The 15,906-nt window shown below is 38.4% G+C and overlaps 1 protein-coding gene across 5 annotated transcripts in view; it reads right to left on the reverse strand.

The window, feature by feature from the left end:
* MICAL2 (microtubule associated monooxygenase, calponin and LIM domain containing 2) overlaps positions 1-15,906 on the reverse strand; it is a 213,885-nt gene that overhangs the window by 34,578 nt on the left and 163,401 nt on the right. For all 5 annotated transcript variants that reach the window (XM_046015436.1, XM_046015434.1, XM_046015435.1 and 2 more), the window contains one exon: positions 155-270. In XM_046015436.1, coding sequence (XP_045871392.1) covers positions 155-270 — 116 coding nt within the window. The remainder of the gene's footprint in view (positions 1-154; positions 271-15,906) is intronic.

Raw genomic sequence — 15,906 nt, forward strand, 5'->3', positions numbered from 1 at the left:
AAAGATCATTCCAGGTAAAAAGCAGTTGTTGTGAGATGCGATGAAACGTGATCCTAATGAAACCACCGCAGCCGGAGTCTACCGCGGGTCTGAAACCTGGAGGGTAAATGGCCCCCCAAGCCAAGGCCTCCTTTGGTTGGCCGGGTGTGGTTACCTTTGACCGCAAGGAAGGCTGGGGATGAAAACCTTCATCTGCAGAGGAGGAGTTGCTGGAGGAAGTAGAAGAGGCGGCCCCCGTCACCTGCCCTCGGCTAGGGATGTGTTTGGAACCTGAAATGGGAAGAGAAGAACTCACTGAAATCCCAGCTTCTTTTCCTGCCTTGTGCCCCAAAGCTCCTTCTCCCTCTCCCTTCTTACCATCATTCCCTTCCTCCCTGCTCTTTCCTCACTGCACCTGCCGTGAGCTGGAGGAGGCAGTACCTGAGGGCAACTGAAAATTTGGCCCTCCATGTTAATTACATTTCTGGGTCCCTGCCAAGAGCTCTGCAGCTCTCCTTTCATATTAAAAAAAAAAAGGTATTGTGCAGAAATCAATTAATTCCTTAAACACCATTTATATGGTGTGTTGCTTAGAATGCGTTAGGCGATGAAATCTATTATTAAAACGCTTGTCTGAAGTTAGCTGAGTTACCTAAATGCTCGTGTAAGGTTCGTTCTGCAGAGTAATTGAATGCAAAAAAGTCCGAGCCAGCTCTTAAACAAATCGCCCTTCTGTGGCTCACAGCATCTGGCACCCATTTTTACTACATGACATCTGCTCAGTGTAAAAGAGCTGGCGTCAGAATGTCTGGTCATAGAAAAAAAAAAATCCCAAATGTAATCAGAAGCAAAAGGACGCTAAGCCTGAGGTTTTATCACATAGTCTCATGCAACATAAATATTTCATTAATTATGGCTAAACAAATGCCACTTTTATTTTCCCAACTTGCAGATATTATCACATCATCGAAGTGATGATTCAAATGCCAGGAAAGGCAGTTGAAGATAGGGAGGGCTCGACAATGCAGGACCCAGGGGAGAGCTGGTGTCCAGGAGCTCGGCCAACCTCCGAACAAGAGGTAGATGGTTAGAGGCGGAAAAGGGTCCGTGTTCGCTAGAATCTCTTTGTGATCTGGCTGGAGACCGTGTGTGGTAAAGTCCTCCAGGTGCCACAGGAGGCTTTTATTCTTTGCAGCAAGGACATCTGTCCCTGGACATCCTCCTGATGCGGAGCTAATGAATGATGTCTCGATGAACCCGTGCTGGATACTGACTGTCACAATGCGTGAGGAAGCCATGAGAGGAAATGTACAAATCTTCACTCTGCCGTGACAGCTTATATCCGAATAGAAATACGTGCCGGGCAGAGAGGGAGGAGAAGCAATTCCATGTGACTCACATTCTCTCCAGTCTGCCTTTTCATCCCCATAATTTTCAACTATTTACCCCAGTGGGAGAGGCCAAGTTTTAAAAAAGAAGGGTAATTTTAACCTCTGGGAGCACATTTACATATGCTGTTATTCAAAGCAAAATAATGCAAAACATCTATATACAAGCACAGCCTCCCCAGGGAAGGAGTTAACTGTTTTCCACTACAATTTGCCAGATGGGGACGCTCAGGTGAAGAGAGCATCAGAGGACAGCATAGTAGTGGAAGGGGGCGCCGGGTGAGCTCAGATTGTCTTCCAACTCCGGCTACTGGGTTACTATGGAGTAAGGTGGTCACGGAGTGTTCACTTCTTAGTGTGTGAGCTTGAGGAGCTAACTTCAATTTCCTGAGTTTTTGGAGCTCACAACTTCTGACTTGCAGTACTATAGTTAAAGAATAAAGGTAATCAATGGAAAGACCCTAACACAGTGCCTGGTTCATTGAAGAGGTGGAAATAAATCTTGTCGTCATCATCAACAGTAGCAGCAGCAACTGCCTCATTGTTCCCATTGACCCAAATCAACAATACTGTAATATTAGCAACACTGCCTAATTAGCCTTCATTGTACAGAGAAGTATAGTGACCTAAAGTAGAAACTTCCAAAAATGAATATAATAGTTTCACTGAATCTTATTTTGAAATCGAGAAGAAAATATTTCCAAATATACTGCATTTCTTAAACTTCTGGCCAACACTATATATAGTTACCTCTGAGTCTCTCCCCCGTTTACTCTTTTCCATCACAGAACCATCGATTCCAGAAATTTACTTTTCAGTTGCAAAGTTAAAAAAGACTTGGCAGCATTGTTTCACTCTGGCTATGATGGACTGACTGATTCTGGGATTGATCTCCCACCACAAAGCACTAGAAATCAGGACAAAATATACCATGCAGCTGTTCCCAGACATTAGACAACAGGCAGTGCAGAACTGTGATAAAGGTAAGAACAGAACCAAGTGAAGCCCTACAATCACACTAGCTTCCTCTCTAGAGACACTTTCCAGGTCACAGTGTAGGTAGGAGGAACCTAAACAATGTACCAGGTTCGTTGAGTTGAAAAGACAGAGATCAGGGTTTGGGTGAGTGGAGGCAGCTGGAATGTTGGGGGAGGGGGTAGAGGAGAGAGCTATGCAGAAAAAGCACGTCAGGAATAAGCACAGAAGTCCCCTTGAGTCTATTGCTTAATAGTAAACTTTAGATGCATAGAGTGTAACTACATGACGCTGGGCCTGTTACTGTTGGGAAGTTACAGGCTAAATAACCTCTAAAGCTTTTTAGAGGATTGAGAAATCCCCAAGTTCCACCCAGCTAGGGTAGAACAAACTTTGAGGGCAATAGAATAGAGGCCACAGAAGAGTCATACTTTACTAATAAGGATAAATTAACCCTAGGGTAAAGGTTATTATAAACTGCCCCAAATAAGTTTGAAAACAACCTTGAAAGAAACAAATTCATCTTCAAATTACCCTACTGTCTGACAAACATTTTTACTGTTTACATAATATTCTTTAAATGAAGAAACAAAGTCTAGACACCATACAATGTAATAGTCACCAAACCTAGCAGCCAGAAAGCAACTACTAGATAACGCAAAAGAGCAGGACAATGAAATCATCAAGAGAAAAATCAGTTAATTAAAAACAGACTCAGAGATAATGGAATTAGCAGACAAGGATTTGAAAATAACTATTATAAATGTGCTCAAAATGTAAAATGAGCAGGTAAAAAAAATATAGAAAAAGAACCAAATGGAACATATAAATATGGAAAATACAAAATCTGAAATGAAAATTTCACTGGGTCAGCTTAATAGTAGATTAAACATTATAGAGAAAAATAGGCTATGAAATTAAGTAACAGCAATAGAGATAATCCAAAATGAAACATAGAGGGGAAAAAAGACTGAAAAACTGTACAGAACTTCAGTGATCTGTGGGATAACATGAGGTGGTCTAGAATACATAAGATTGGAGTGCCAGAAGGAGATAGCAGGAGATAGGAAAAGTCATTGACGTAATATTGTTGAAAATCACACAAATTTAATGAAAATTGTAAATTCACAGTTCCAAGAAGCTCAATAAACCACAAGCAGGGTAAACATAAGGAAAATCATAGCAAGGCTCATGATAATAAACCAGACAGAGAGATAAAATCTTAAAACCAGACAAAGGAAAATGATATATTACATACAGAGAAACAAAGATAAGAATGTTCATGGACATCTCATCAGAACCTAAATAAGCCAAGGGATAATGAGACATCAGTAAAATGCTGAAAGAAAAGTCTGTCAGATTGTAATTCTATGTCCAGTGAATGATTCATTTAAAATGAGGGAAAAAATTAAGCCTTTAGGATAATTTGTTGTTAGCAGATATACATAAGAAAAATGTCAAAAGAAGTTCTAAAGCAGAAGGAATATAACACATGGAATGAAGAATTCCAGAAAGAGTAAATATAAAATAATTTCTCTTTTGGTTTTTAACTTCTTTAAAAGATAATCAAGTATTTAATGTAGGATAGTGTGAAATAATAAGAAATATATAATTTGGTCTCTGTCCCTCATTCCCACCATATTTGGTCTTTGATTTCAGTTCCTGACACAGAGCTCCTGAAATGCTTGTCATTCTGAGTGAAGAGTTCCCAAGTCCCCTGACTGCCAACAAGCTGAGAACAACCAGAGAAAATACATCCTTTTCTGGAGCACGTTGAATATTTACTAAATTGGTGCTATGCCAAACCATAAGGAAACAACTGAAGTCATACATAGTATGTCTTCTGACAATAGTGAGATTAAGCTGAAAATCAACAATATAAAATATAATTAGAAAACCTCAAAATTGTTAGAAATTATGTAATACTTTTCTGAAAACCAATAAAAGTAAACTGAAGCGGATGGGATAAGAATATGTCATAACAACATAACTAGAATGTAGCTGAAGTAGTGACTTGAGGGAAATTTAGAGCTTTTAGTGTAGACACTGTGCAAAAGAAAAGTTGAGAATCAATGTCGTAAGATCTATTTTAAGAAGCTAGAAAAAGAACCAGCAATGAACCTAAGAATCTAAAAGGAAGAAAATAATCAAGATAAGAACAGATTATGAGAGACAATAAAAACAAAACACAAATAAAATGGAAAATTAACAAAGCAAAAATATGGTTCTTCAAAATATATAACATTGATGACTTCTAAGAAGAATGATTAAGAAAAAAGAGAAAGAAAACACAAAAACCAATATTGGGGATGAAAAGTCCTCTGGAGTATTCAGGACTCTATTATACAAACTATCTAAATTTGAAAATTTGGATAAAATGGGCAAATTCATTGAAAAACATGACTTACCAGAACTGACATAAGAAGAAATAGAAAATCTGAATATTTACGTATCTATTAAAGAAACCGAGTCCACAATTCAAAACCATCCTACAAAGAAAATACTAGGCTAGATGACTTCGTTTGTGTTCAAATGTTTAAAAAACAAATAACACCAGTGTTAAAACAAATAAACATACAGACCCTCTTCCAGAGAACAGGAAAAGATGGAACACATCTTAACTTGTGTTACAAGGCTAGCATAAGTTTGAATCCAAAACCTGACACAGATATTGCAAGAAGGAAAATTTCAGACCAGTAACTCTCATAAACATAGCTGCAGAACTACTAAAAACAACTAGCAATTCCAATACAGTGACAAATAAAAAGATGATACACTATGACCAAGTTGGGTTTAGTCCAAGAACAGTAGCATAACATTTTCAAATCTCTATTAAAAAAATCAATGTAATTCAGTACACTTTTGATTAAAGTAAAAAAAATGATTATCTCAATAGATTTTAAAAAACACTTGATTAAATTTACCATTACTCATGATAAAAAGTCAGAGTAAGCTAAGAAGGAATCTTCTTTAGTATAATAGAGAGTACCTATCTTAAAAACTTAAAGCAAATAATATATTCAGCAGTGAAATATAATCCCTCTGTTATTGGGAGAAAAAGACAATGATGTATATTCTTAACATTTCTATTTAGCATTGTATAGGAAGTTGTAGGCAGAACAATAAGGCAAGAAAGTTAAATAAAAGGTATACAAATTGAAAAGGGAAATGTCAAACTGTATTTGTAGACAACATGATTATTTATTTAGAAAATCCTACAAAAAAGCTCTTAGAATAATAAGTGAGTTTAGTAAGGACATGATAAAAAAAATCAATTGTGTTTCTTTATATTAACAATGAGCAAAAGACCTAGAATAGCCAAAATAATTTTTTAGAACAATACTGGGGGACTCCACCACCTGTTTTCCAGACCTGCTCTAATGCTACAGTGAGCAAGAGTAGAACGCTATTAGTGTAAGGATAAACATACAGAGCAGCGGGCAGATTAAAGGGCACAGAGACATACCACACGTATTTAGTCAGTTGCTTATCGTGAAGGTGTCAGAATAACCCAATGGAGAAAGAATAGTCTTTTTAACAAGTAGTGCTGACAACTAGATATCTATAGACAAACAAACAAACAAAAACCACAACAACAAAAACAAAAAACCTTGACTTTTATTCACTATAAAAAGTTAATTAGAATTGGATTACAGATCTAAGCCTGAAAGCTAAAAACTGTAAAGTTCTGGGAGAAAACACAGCAGACATTCTTAGTGACTTTGGTCTTAAAGATTTCTTAAATATAACTCAAATTACAAAAGAAAAATTAATAAATTTGACTTCATCAAACGAAAAAATCTTCTATTTTTTGGAAGATGTTGTGATGAAAATAAAAAGACAATCCACCAACTAAGAGAAAAATATTTGCGAATAAGTATCTGGTAAAGGATTTATAGCTAGAATTTTAGGAACTCTGGCTAAATAGAAGACTAAGAATATTGTACATTCTTAGATCAAAAGACTCATTATTCTAAAGCTATCAAATGTCTATAAATTGGGACACCTGGGTGGCTCAGTTGTTAAGCATCTGCCTTAGGCTCCAGTCATGATCCCAGGGTCCTGGGATTGAGCCCATTCCTGCTCAGCGGGAAGCCTGCTTCTCTCTCTCCCACTCTCCCCACTGGTGTTCCTGCTTTTGCTATCTCTCTCTGTCAAATAAATAAATAAAATCTTGGGGCCCCTGGGTGGCTCAGTGGTTTAAGCTGCTGCCTTCGGCTCGGGTCATGATCTCAGGGTCCTGGGATCGAGTCCCACATCGGGCTCTCTGCTCAGCGGGGATCCTGCTTCCCTCTCACTCTCTCTGTCTGCCTCTCTGCCTACTTATGATCTCTCTCTGTCAAATAAATAAATAAAATCTTAAAAAATAAATAAATAAATAAATAAAATCTTTTTTTAAAAAGTCTATAAATTAATCAGTTAAAGGCTATCATTTATAACTGCATCAAAAAGTCAAATACTAGAGAATATATCTAATGAAAATCGGGCAGGATCACTACAATCATAAAACATGGACAGAAACTGAAGAAGACCTCAGGGAAGCGTCATGTCCATGGATTTGTTCATTCTCTCCAAATTTATCTATAGATTCAATGTAATCCCAATCAAATGTTCAGAAAATATTTTTGTGGAAATTGATTAACTGATTCTAGAAGACACATGGAGGCCAAGAATAGGCAAGACAATCTTGAAGAAGAATGAAGTGGATGGTCTATTCCAGGCTGTGAAGATTTATTATAAAGCCACTTAATGAAAACAGTGTGATTCAGGCACAAGGACAAACCAGTCAGTGAAACAGGATAGAAGGTCTGAAAATAGACCTGCCTAATTTATGACAAAGTATCACAGCAATGACGTGGGGGGTGGGGTGGGGGAAGACAGCCTTGTTACTGAATGCTCCTGAATCAAGTGGATAACATAAAAAAATAAACAAACATTTCCTCTACCTCACAGAATACACAAAAATCTATCCTAGTTTGGTAGCAGACTGAACTGTGAAAGGTAAAATAAAAACTTCTTTAACTGTTGTCCAATAGAAATATAATATGAGTCATACATGTAACTTAAAATTTTCTAGTAGCCACATTAAAGAGTGTAAAAAGAAACAGATGCAATTAGTCTTAAACATATATTTTATGTAGCCCCAAATTTCAAAAATATTATCATTTCAACATGTGGTCCTATGCAAGTTATTGAGATATTTTATATTATTTCATTCATACTAAGTCTTCAGAATCTGGTACATGTTTTATACATTCTTATTTAGGTTACACTTTTTTAGTGGTTAAAGTCAAATATAATTCAAAAAGCAAAAAGTTGTGTTTAATAGAACACTTTCCATTGATTTGCTATTTAAATGGAAATTTCTTAACATTAAATTAAAAATTCAGCTCCTCACTCATACAAGCCACATTCCAAGTATGAGATCATGGCTACCATATTGGATGGCACAGTTCTAGAAAGTACCGCAGAACATCTTTATGACTTCAGAGTAGGGAAAGGTCTCATGACTGGGGTATAAAAGCAGCAATACAGGAAACTATTGATAACTACGGCTGCATTTAAATAAGTAATGTGTGTACTTATAGAAGTTTATTATTAATATTTCACCTTTAAAGAGTGAAAAAGTGAGCCTGAGAATGGGAGAATTACTTATAATATGTATATCTGACAGAGAGGACTTTTGTCCAGAATCTACACAGATTACAAATCCATAAGGGAATGGCTGTCTACACAGCAGAAGTATGGGCAAAAAGACTTGACTACAGACCTCACAAGAGAATATCTAAATAAGCATGTGAAAAGTAGTGTAATATCACTAGCAGGTAAATGCTGATGAAAACAATAATGAGATACCACCATAAAAATGGTGGCATCTAAGCACAAAACAAAACTGAGACTGTCAAGCATTGCAAAGATGGAGGTCAAGGGGAGTTCTCCTTTCCTGCTAGAGTCTATACCCACTGGTACAAGCACTTTGGAAAGCTGGGGGACAGTACCTATTAAAGCCAACCACGTACATGCCTACCCCACCACCTAACAAGTCCACTCCTCGGCATATACTGACAGATTCTGTCTTTGAACAAAGTCTAGGCAAGCTCTTCTGAACCGCCTTCCTTAGCTGGGCCTCAACCTTGGCCTAGAAACACTGCAGACTCTCGGCATAAACAATTTAGCCCACCCACTTCCTCCTACATGGAAGGAAATAGAAAGAAAATGTACCTGCCTGAGAAAACTCAAAGGCTGACAAAGGAATTTAGTGTTTGTTCTAGCCCACACCTGCTGATAGGTGGCTGACTACCCTTTTTTAGAGAAGTTGCTAAAAAGGGTTTTAAATGAGAATCCTTCCTCTCTCCCTTTGAGGTGTGTATGTATCTCCTACCACTCAAGGGTGTCTTTCTCAAGCACCTGAAAGCCAGTCCTTTGAAATGCAGTCATCGGGAAGGATAGGACCTTTGTCTCCCCGTCTCTATGTGGAGACAGAATCCTAACTTCAACAGTCTCCAGCTAACACATGTGGCTGGCCTAAGCAGCATTGATGCTCACAGGGCCTTTGTAATTTTTCACTGCCTTGACGCTACTGAGCCTCTGTTCAGCCCTTCCTCCATCTCTCAATCTCTCTGTGAAGCCCCCAGCCACCTCTGCGGAAATCAAAGGGGAGTTCAGTTCATATAGGGCTCTCTCTCTCTTCTGTTGCAATAGTCTATTATTAGAATCCATCCTTAACACTTTTCATAGCATCTGGCTTTATCTTTGACAATAGCCAACAGAAACGATTGGTCTCCAAAGGCTCAGAAGCATTATTCACCCTAGAAAGCAACAGAAAACCCCTAAGTGCCCAGCATCAGATGTCAGACAAGTTGTGGCATATTCGCACAAGGGAGTAAAAGGTAGCGAGGCAAAGAAGGAACCGCAGCGGCACGTGACAGCATGGATCCCCACCCCCACCCCAATAAGCCAGCCACTGTACAGACATGCACATTCTGTTGCGGAAGCAATATGCTCAGATTCAACACCGAGGAGACCCGTTTATTATCTCACAGTGTCTGGGTCAGAAGTGCAGGTAGGCAGGGCTCAGCGGGGTCCTCTGTGCAGGGTCTGACAAAGCTGCAATGGAGGTGTCTGCCTTGCCGGGGTCTCAGGGGCAGCTCAGGGTTCTCTTCCAGCTCATTCAGGTTGTTGGCAAAATTCCGCTCTTGGCGGTTGTAGAAGAGGGGGGCCGTTTCCTCGCTGGCTGCCCGCTGGAGGTCTTAGCTCCCAGAGGCCTCCTGGCCACATAGGGCCTCTCCTAATGTCAGTTTATTTCTTTCAGGCCAGCAGGATCTTATCTTTCTCACCCTGTGAGTTTCGGGAAAGGGTCCCATCCTTATTAAGGGCTCCTCCGATTAGGTTAGGCCTACCCAGGATAATCTCCCTTTTGATTAGCTCAAAGTCAATTGGTTTAGAACTTAATTATATTTGCAAAATCTGGTAACCTAATCACGGGAGTGAGATCCATCATATTCATGTTCCCACCAGAATCAAGGGCAGGAGATTCTACAGCGCAGAAAGCATAAGGTCCTCTGAGAATTCTGCCTACCATAATACTGAACGATCCAATGTTTGTACAGTCAAAAACCTGCTGAAGGAATCCAAGATGATTGAAGTGAGATGGTAAGCAAACACTTTTGTTGGGAGTCACATATATGTGGGAAGAGGCAATGATGGACACTTCTGAGTGTAAGGGCCTATTTAGCCAGAGCAGCCCCACCTCGTTTGAACAGCCATTTTGTTGTTTATGCAGTAATACTTAAATGGACCCTGCCCCGCCCCCCACCCAGGGGAACTTATTTAAAGCAAGCCCGGGAAACCAGTCCCAGGTAACAGAGCCCAAATACAAGGGTGGGTCAGGTCAGGTGGAAATAACGCCGGAATGCAGGGACAAGTCGGGTCAGGTGGAGACTTACCAATCAGTAAAGCAAGCATACGGTCTCCCTAGCTACCAAGGAGTGTGGGCCCTGCCTTTTGGGTGCCAATTCTCACCAAGGTGATAGGCTAGTTCAAACGTCTACTATGGGGTGAACTGTAGTTCAGTTGGCCACCGTGTGTGACCTAGCATGACTGTGCAGCTTTCTCTGGGTGTTGCAATCTCATTGGCCACCTGTGTGGGGCCAGGCTCAACCACATGGCCTTTGCTCTATAAAAGTTAGTCTATAAGGCAGGGAGGGGACGAGCTCTCTGTAAGAGGCGCCCCAAATGGTGGGTTTGATTCTCTATGCTTGGCGTGAAATAAAGCTTTGCATGACCTTTGCTTTGTATCGTCTCACTCCTTTAATCATGGACCCATTATTGGGGGACCTAACATTGGAGACCCAATACTGAGTGATGGTGATTTTCTGTATCTTGATCTCAGAGGTAGTGGTACAAACATGCACTTTACAAAAATTCATCAGTTGTGTACTTAAGATTTGTGTATTTGCTGTATATGTTTTATACTACAGTAAGGACTTGATGCAAAAATTTAAAAAGACATTGTCACGGTGCCTTGTTTAATTATATCCAAGAATGATAATCTGTGTTAAATTTGTATAAAATCGGCACTGGTAAGCACTTGAAATCAGTTTATGCCCCTAAGTAATTTAAAGAGAAGTTTATGGGGCGCCTGGGTGGCTCAGTGGGTTAAAGCCTCTGCCTTCGGCTCGGGTCATGATCCCAGGGTCCAGGGATCAAGCCCTGCGTCGGGTTCTCTCCTTGGTGGGGAGCCTGCTTCCTCCTCTCTCTGCCTACTTGTGATCTTTGTCTGTCAAATGAGTAAAATCTTAAAAAAAAAGACAGAGAAGTTTTGTTTTTTTTTTTTGGAAAGACAGAGAAGTTTATATATACTGTTAATTTACCCAGAAAGTTCTGTTGTAAAAATAATAAAAATTAAATTTCAGCCGATTTATTTAAGTGATCATAAATCTGAGGTATTTTCATTCAAATACATTTTCAGAGTTTCTCATTTTCAATTAAAATGCTGTTTTCTCTCTCCATTGCTTGAGAGTATACCCACGTGTTAAATGTGGAGATAGCAATGTCAGTGTGTGTGTGTGTGTGTGTGTGTGTGTGTGTGTGTGTGTGTGCGTGTGTGATTGGTGGGTGGGCTGGGCAGGGGAAGGGAAATAAAAGGAAACTAATGCATCTAATCTGATAGGGTAGGTAAAATCTCTTAGGATACTGACCTAAGAACACCTGCAAGAAACACAAATCTCTTCCATGAAATGGGCCCAGACAGTATTTCCAGAGTTGGTCAGCCTTAACCTAATTCCATTCTCTACCTTCTCATTCTGTTCCAAGCCAAGGAGTCATACCATTCCCTAGTAAATATAAATGAAGCTGTTCTCCATGATAAGTAAGTCAGGAAAACACATTCACCCCCAGTTACTGTAATCAGCATATATAAAAGCCATATAAATGTGAAATAAATGATCTAAAGGCCAATCTTACTAATGAATTTGATACAAAAATATTAAATAAAATATTAGCAAACAGAGGGCACCTGGGTGGCTCAGTTGATTAAGCTTCCAGCTCTTGGTTTCAGCTCAGGTCATGATCTCAGGGTCCTGGGATTGAGCCCTGCATTGGCTCTTTGCTCAGCTCAGAGTCTGCTTGTCCTTCTCCCTCCCCCTCTGCTGCTTGGCCCCCTCCCACCTGTTCTCTCCCTCAAATAAATAAAATCTTAAAAAATATATTGGCAAACAGAACAGAAAAGCATATTAAAATAATAAGACATCAGGACCAAATAGTATTCATTTCAGCAATATAAGGATGGTTCAATACCAGTGAATTTATTATATAATTCACAGTAGTAGTCAAACATGGAGAAAAAAAAATCACACAATACCCCGAAGTGTAATGAGTGACATTTGATAAAATTCAACAACCATTCATGATTTAAATACTTCCAATAAAATAGGATTAGATGGCAATTTCCTCCAAGTGTTTAAATTTATCCTGGTCAACCCAGAAGCCAGTCAGCATCATGCTTAAATGGGAAAACATTCACATTAATGAGATGCATTCTTTTTTTTTTTTTAAGATTTTATTTATTTGACAGAGATCACAAGTAGGCAGAGAGGCAGGCAGAGAGAGAGGAAGGGAAACAGGCTCCCCACCGAGCAGAGAGTCCGATGCGGGGCTTGATCCCAGGACCCTGAGATCATGACCTGAGCTGAAGGCAGAGGCTTTAACCCACTGAACTACCCAGGCGCCCCGAGATGCATTCTCATTAAAGTTAGGAATGTCATAAGGAAACCATATCACTACTTTTATTTAATATTGTTCTGGAGGGTCTAGAAACCAAAGAAACTAAGGTAACAAAATAAATTGGAGGTATACATCTTTTAAATAAGAGGTAAAGTTACAGTTTAAAAAATATTACTTATTTGTTTATTTGAGAGAGAGAGCAAGCATGAGCCGGGGAGGGAAAGAGGGAGAGGGAGGAGCAGACTCTTCACTGAGCAGGGAGCCTGATGTGGGACTCGATCCCAGAACCCCGGGATCATGACCTGAGCTGAAAGCAGATGCTTAACCAACTGAGCCACCCAAGGGCCCTAAAATTATCATTATTTATAGATTTTATGATTGCACATTTGGGAAGGACCCAGGAGAGGCTATTGGAAAGCTTTTACAAGCAAGGAGAATCTAGCAAAATGGATGGGTGCAAAAGGACTATACAGAAATCAGCACATTTCAGGTATACAAACAATAGTAGGAAGATAGATCAAAAGATTTTATTGACAATAGCAATAAAAACTAATATATGAAAAAAAAAACTAATATATGGCAATAAACTTAATAAATATGCATGACCTATAAGACATAAAGTTTGAAATATTCTGGGGGCACCATAAAAAAGAGAGCATATGGGAAGGCAATTCATATCATACGGTTGTGAATTCTTGCCAAGTTCATTTGTAAACTTAATCCCATAAAAGTAGTCATAGGATTTTTGGGGTATATAAACAAGCTGATGTTAAATTCATATAGAATATCAAACAAAGCAGGAAGAGCCAGGAAGTTTTTGAAAGAGCGGATCAATCATGGGATACTCTTCCTACCTAATACATACAGAAATTTTAAAAGGTATAAATATATAAAGTAACATAATTAAAACAGCGTGGTACTGATAAGTAACAGACAACTCGACAGAATATAATGGATGGTATTGAAATCAGTCCAAGTTCAGGAATCTGATGCATGACAAAGATGTCATCTCACATAAGAGAGGAGAAGATGGGTTAGTCACTAAATTACTTTAGAATAACCAGGGAAACGGCTTAAAACATAAACAAAAACAGGGTTGGATCCATACCTCACATGTGATGTTAGGATAGTTTCCTGATGTAAAAATCTAAATGTAAAAAAGTTTAAAACGAACAAACAAAAAAGACTAAGAGCAACTATAAGAAAATTCTTCTATAAACTTAGAAGAAGCTCTTTCTAAACTATTATACAAAGCCGAGGAGCCATAAACGAAAAATTGCTTATAACTACTCTATATAAATAAAATTTTTATACAACAAAACCCACCATAAACACAGTTAAACACAAACAAGAAGCTGGGAAAAAATATTTGTAATTACCATGGCAAAAAAGGGCTATATTTCCCTTTTGATAGAGTCCTTTCATATGATTCAGAAAAATACCAACTGACCCATCAGAAAGCTGAACAAAAGACAAAGGTGATAGCTGACAGAAAAGGAAATGCAAGTGACTTTTTAACATATGAGAAGATACTCAACCACCTATCAGACTGGTAATGATGAAAAAACAAATGCTGGGTAGCACATTGGTTAGTGCAATTAGGGAAACACCACCCTCGTCTTTTGCTGAACTAGCACCCGGTGATGAAGGACAATTTGGCAGCATCTCTCAAAATCCCTGGTCCACAGAGCCTCCGTTCTAGAATTTCTACTTCCAGCACTTCCACATAAGCCAAATGGCCCAAGTTCCCAGGTCATTACTGCAGCACAGTTTACAACAGGGAAAGATCAGAAATAAACTTGCCATCCCAGGGGACTGGCTACCTACCTCCACACCCACACAATGGAATACAGTGCAGCTATAAAACATAAAGCTCTTTAGGTGCTAATATGTGATGATCTCCAAAATAAAATTAAAAGTATAATAAAAAGTCTGTCTAATACGCTAGCGAACTACCTTAATGTGAAAAAGAAAGACTATGAAATTTGCTCTTATATGCATGAATTCTGTCTGCAAGAATGCCCAAGAAGCTGGTGATCATCATGTCTGTCCTCAGGGACATGACCCGGATGGCTCAGGGACAGGGAAGGGAGATAGGACTATTTATTCTGTGCATTTTGTATCCTTTTATTTTAAACCACACAAATTATTATCTATCAAAAAATGCAAACACATCAAAGTTTACAATGGGATATAAAGGATGTAGTTAAACTCCAGCCTGTTTGTGCTCATCCTGAGCTTGACTGAAAATAAAGTCTCTTGTTAATCTATGTAGCTTTCTGATTAAGGACCCAAAGAAGGAAAAGAATTTTTCACTTGAAAACTAAAGCTCTAAAATAAAAGGTAAGTAAGAAAAAAGTTAACAAAATAAATAAAAACAAAGTTGCTCAGGGATAGGAGGGGTGCCTGGATGACTCAGTCAGTTAAATGTCTGACTTTGGCTTAGGTCAGGGTCTCAGGGTCCTGAGATCAAGCCCCACATGGAGCCCCATATTGGGCTCCACACTCAGGGGGTCTGCTTGAGATTTTCTCCCTCTGCCCCTCCCACCCGCTCATGCTCTCTCTCTCTCAAATAAATAAATACAATCTTTAACAAAATAGGGATAAGAAAATCACAGTTTGTTTAAACGCAGCAAATAAGTATCAACAACAACAAAATAAACCCTGTGAGTGTTTAGCTAAACTGTCCCTAGGGATATACACCAAAACTTTGGCAGTGGGGAGAGAATAGACATTACTTTAAAAAAAAAAAAAATACATTGCGGTATTGTTGAATTATTCCAATTCTTTGATGTATTAATTACTTCAATAATTTAAAAAATTACAATCAGATTTAAATATGAAAAAGCCCAAGTTTCCATTGGTAAGAAAACATATGAGTGTGTTTAAACAGTAAATTTAAAAAATATAAGCTTAAAAGAGGCACCGTTTTTTGACTAGTAAAACAGCAATGTTTTAAAAATGTACTCAATACAGGTGACAGTCTGGTGAAAAAGATATTTCAGACATTAGTACTGAAATATAAACTGGTACCCTTCCCTCCATTTAATTCATATTTACAACAGGCAGTTGTAAGATATAACACAGAAAACTCTCATAGATCATTTATCCACACTGTTAAAAAGTTTGTTAGTGTAAATTAAGAATCTTAAAAATATTCACATCTTTAACCCAGTAACCTCATTTCTTGGAACCTATCCTAAAAGAAAAATAATTCAAAAGAAAGAAAAACCTATATGCATAAAAATGTTCATTCAATACCATGTGTAAAATATAAATACATCCATATGTATAATTTACATATACATATTATGTATGAATTAATAAAACAATTGTTTTC

The sequence above is a fragment of the Meles meles genome, chromosome 8 (genome assembly GCF_922984935.1).
Source record: "Meles meles chromosome 8, mMelMel3.1 paternal haplotype, whole genome shotgun sequence".
NCBI classification, from domain to species: domain Eukaryota; kingdom Metazoa; phylum Chordata; class Mammalia; order Carnivora; family Mustelidae; genus Meles; species Meles meles.